Below are 4,685 nucleotides of genomic sequence, written 5' to 3'. Positions count from 1 at the left end.
CAGTGACAAAATGCGTCTGACTACGATTTTTGGTCAACGCCGAGAGCAAGGAGCAAGTTTGACGGAGGGTGGTCATTCCCATCCCTTTCCGTGGACTGAACCATGGACACGATTGGCGAACGTTGTTTGCAAAGGTTATTTAATAGCGGAGATTTTATTCAAAAAGATGATATGATGAACTAAAAAAGAAATGGTGAAGCTGCTCTAATTCAGCACGGTGGGCGAGCACAAAGTACCGTAATTTCTAGACCATAGTCCGCACCGGTGACGCAAAATTTAACATTTTAAACATGTATAGTCCGCGGACAGTAGTCCAGAAATTAAGGTACCTTCTTCAACGTTTACTAGTGTTTACTAGGTTTACTAGTTTACTAGGTAAATATCTCGACTATGCCTATTCCACAAGTTCTATCATTCACCTTTAGGATCATCTATCATATCAACAGCTCATCGTCCTTCTAGCCGCAACAACCACATCAAGACCGTATACCCACCCGCTGCAAGAACTACATCTCATTTCCGTTCTTTTTTTGTCATATCATCTCGGGACTGGAACGATCTGCCGCCGGAAGCCGTACTTATCGTCAACTGCATCGACTTCAAGAAAAAGATTGAGGCCATCTTTATGTAATCAGTAATCTTTATGTATCCTGTAATATTTATGTATCCTGTAATCTTTATGTACTCTGTAATCTTTATATAATCTGCATGTAATCCGCCCATCCCTCATGTAATGCCCCACAACCGGGGCCTTTGAGGTAATAAATAAATAAATAAATATCGTCGTCAAGGGCCTTTCTCACAAACAAATAGAACATTATAGATTATGGAACAAAAAATTCAGGGGCACTTTGCTGTCTAAAGTGCGTAGAGGCGAAAGCGTTTTCCGCACCACTTTGACTGCTTCTGTGGCACTGGTGGCGTCAAATGAAATTGAGTACTAATCACTAAGTGATGACAAATCACTGATTAATGGTTAATTACTGATTAATGCCTGAATACTAATTAAATGCTAATTAATGACGCTTAAGCTTCGCCTTTACGAGTGGAACGCGACAGCGTGTTATAGCGCTGCCAGGGAGTCCACGGAACGCCACCACCCGTTCGGCGCGATGCCTTGCCGTTTGAACGCAACGCTTTTTGAAGAAAGGAAATGGCGCAGTAATTGTCTGTTATCTCGGTGGACACCTCAACCGCACCGTAGAGGAAGGGAGGAAGTGGGAGTGAAAGAAGAAAGACAAAGATGGCCCGTAATGAAGAAAATGAAAATTGTATTTGAGGAAAGGAAATTACGCAGTAGCTGTCTCACATATCTCTGTGGACACCCGTCAAAATTCAGGGGGGAGGGGGGGTGCACTTTTTTGACCTAAAGTGCAGTCACTGATGTGTGGTTAAGATGTTAAGCTTCGCCTCTGAGTGGAACGCGACAGCGTCTTGCAACGCTGCCAGGGAGTCCATAGAACGCCATCGCCCATTCGGTTCTACGCCTCGCTCGTCGGTAAATTGGTTTTTGAGGAAAGGAAATGTACCAGGTCTGTTAGAAAAGTATCCGACCTTTGGCCGAAGAAAAAAAACTCGCATAACTGGAGCGTTAGAAACCTAATAACCTTCAAAGTAGTCTCTTTGGGACTCCACATACATCTCCCAGCGGTGCTGCCATTGCTGGAAGTATTCCGAAAAGGCCCTTTTCGGAATGGAATTTAGCTCTGCTGTCGTTGCAGCCATAATGTCCTTTCTTTTCTGAAATCACGCTCCTTTCAATGGCCTCTTGATTTTAGGAAACAGCCAGAAGTCGTAGGGGGACATCTCAGGAGAGTAAGAAGCCTGTTGAACTACAGGAGTCTGGTTTTTCGCCAGAAAAGTCTGAATCAAATGCGAGGAATGTGCAGGAGCAATGCAGCAAGGGATGCGCCAATTTCTTGTTGACCTCAATTCCGGTCTCTTGCGTCGCACAGCACCACGTAGGCGATTGAGGACATCCCTGTTGTACTTTAGTCATTCTTTGACCCTGTGGGGTGCCTACTCGCGGTGTGAAACACAGAGGGAGTCAAAAAAGCAGTCAGCATCACTTTGACATTGCTGCGCACTTGGCGGGCCTTCTTTGGTCTTCGTGACGTGGAATGCGTCCTCTGTGACGACTGGGATTTGGTTTCCAGGTAGTACCCGTACACCCAAGACTCGTCACTAGTGATTACGGCGTCGGTGAAGTCAGGGTAACTGTTTGTGGAATCCAGCATCTCCTGTGAGACTTCAACACGAAGCTGCTTTTTCTCCACCGTCAGCAGCTTCGGCTCGAATTTCGACGCAACTCTCTCCATGGCCAAATCTTCTGGGATAATGGAATGTGCAGAAATATTGCTAATGTCCACCTCTTCCGCAATTTCTCGGATAGTCACACAGCAGTCCCGCATCACCACAGCGTTCACTTCGGCAATTACCTGGTCATTTAGGCATGTTGATGGCCGACCGGAGCGTGGCTTTCTCTCCGCGGATCTGCGGCCGTCATTAAACCAGTTGCACCACTGCTTAATCTGTGTGCTGCTCATAGCATCGTCACCGAAAGCCGTCTGAACATTTCGAATGGTTTCCACTTGGCTATCGCCAAGTTTCTGGCAAAATTTGAGGTAGTAGCTCTGCTCCTCTCGCTCCGCCATTTTCCTTGCAACAAAAAACCGACGAGAGCACTGCGCACTGCCTCACTCAAACGCTGCTTCCCAGCGACTGACGCTATCGGCAGGCGGGAAAAAATTCGTACATGCGCACGAGGGTTCAAGGTCAGCTTCTGTAAGCGCGCTTGTTTCATATCCGTCAGGTGTTCGCAAAAAAAAATAAACTCGGATACTTTTCTAACAGACCTCGTATCTGTCTCTCATATCTCGGTGGACATCTAAACCTCGCCGTAACGAGAAGGGAGGAGGATGGCAGTGAGCGAAGACGCCGTATTCACTAGACGCGCCTTTGTTCATTCCAAACCATCGAGCTGGCATGGCGGACGCCATGCCAGAAGAAGACGTTGTTCGAAGCGGACGCGTTCCTCGATGTTCTCCGCACAAAAGGTTCAATCGGCCTCTGGCCGAGGTACTGCTCAGGCTTTTGCTGGCAGTAATGACTACCGTATCGTTCTGCCCCGACTCCCAACCGGTAAGCTTGTGACCGACTCCGTTTTCCTTCATGCAGATCTTGCCGGACGCCCGTACAGGGCACAGGATTTCAGAGACTCGCTGCGAAACGTCATAGACCTCAAAGAAATTAGCTCCATCGGACAATTCCAGATGTCTCACGTCTGGATGGTGACTTGCAAATCTGCGCAATCAAAAGAAAAGCTCGTGTCGTGCGGCGATCTCTTGGTGAAGAGCCGCCGTTGCGTTGTTGTTGACCCGGAACCGAAGGAGGTGAAGCTTAAGCTTTTGTGGCTTCCCGAGCGCTTGGAAGATTGCTTCATCCGTGAGGCACTTCAGGCGTACGGGAAGGTGACATCTATCTCGGCGGAAAATTGGAAAGTTTCAGACATGGAGCAGATGAGAACTCTAAGCTGTGATGTCGTCCCGTCTCTTGCTGATGGAGTCGGGGTTAGTGACGTTCCGCATCAGCTGACTGTGTGCGGCGTTCAGAGCCTTGTTCTAATTCCGGGCAGACCACTTCTGTGTTTACGTTGCAACCGTGTTGGCCACATTCGTCGGCACTGTCGTACGCCGCGGTGTGACGACTGCCGGCGTTTCGGCCACACAACGGAGGAGTGCGTCGTGACGTATGCTGACAAGCTGCGGCATCGTGTGCGGCCCCCCGACGACGCCCTACAGGAGCACATCATGGACGCTACAGAAGTACTTGACGCGACTGGGGACTTGCCAGCCGCCGTTGTAGCTGAGCCTTCGAGTGTCAGTGCACCGGTTGTTCCCCAAAGTGCTGCCGCGGAGTGTAAAGAGCCGGCGGATGACCATGCAGCGCCGCCTCGGTGTGAGGCGCCGGATTCTGCTGCTGGTGGAGAACCAGTGGCCGTCCTTGAGGCCACTACAGATACCACAGCGGACACTTCGCTTCCTCCTGTCAATGCTGGCCAGCAGCTTTCGGATAAGGGCCTTCTTCCAGCGGACGCTGAACCTGGTTCCGCAGACGAGCCGCTTCAGAAGCGCCGTGCGTCCTGCGCTTCCGAAACGAGTGGCGATGAGGACCCGGTGCGCAGCACTCATCGCCGTCGGCGTCGCGCGTCAAGGCCCAAGGAGCAGTGCCGACGTTCGCGGTCCAGGAGGCCTGGCGGTGGTTCTCAGGCGGCATCGCCGTCTACCGACAAGAGCAGGGAACTGTAGGCATAATTAGTTGCCAGAGGTAGGTGCAACTCCGCCGACTCTTCTTCAGCAGGCACCTTGATGTTATCGCCGTCCAGGAGACGAAAATTGAAAGTGAGGAGGATACTGAGGTGGCCTTGCAGCCCTTTTTATCAGAATATAATGTTCTCGTAACGCATGCTGTGGGCTTGTCGGCGGGTTGCTGGTTGTTTCTGCGCAAGACACTCCCCTGTTCGGGCTTGACCTATAATGTCGATAATGAGGGCCGTTTGATATGCTGCGATTTTCTTCTCTATGGAAAGCCATGGCGACTAATGAATGTCTATGCATTTAATACTGTGCCACAGCGCATTACTTTTTTTGAATGCATTGCCAGCTTACTGGACTGTGACCGGCACG

General features: G+C 50.0%; 1 protein-coding gene across 1 annotated transcript; it reads left to right on the top strand.

Moving 5' to 3' along the window:
- The first annotated feature begins 3,014 nt into the window (after positions 1–3,014).
- Positions 3,015–4,307, top strand: LOC149357244 (uncharacterized). Its single transcript, XM_089576548.1, has one exon. It carries the CDS (start codon positions 3,039–3,041, stop codon positions 4,305–4,307), a length of 1,269 nt encoding a protein of 422 aa, XP_089432674.1. The 5' UTR covers positions 3,015–3,038.
- Positions 4,308–4,685: the final 378 nt, after the last annotated feature.

This window comes from Amblyomma mixtum, chromosome 3, assembly GCF_055824585.1.
Source record: "Amblyomma mixtum isolate Tamu chromosome 3, ASM5582458v1, whole genome shotgun sequence".
Classification (NCBI taxonomy): Eukaryota; Metazoa; Arthropoda; class Arachnida; order Ixodida; family Ixodidae; genus Amblyomma; species Amblyomma mixtum.
The sequence above is the reverse complement of the archived record's forward strand: the minus strand, read 5'-3'. Positions and strand labels throughout refer to the sequence as shown.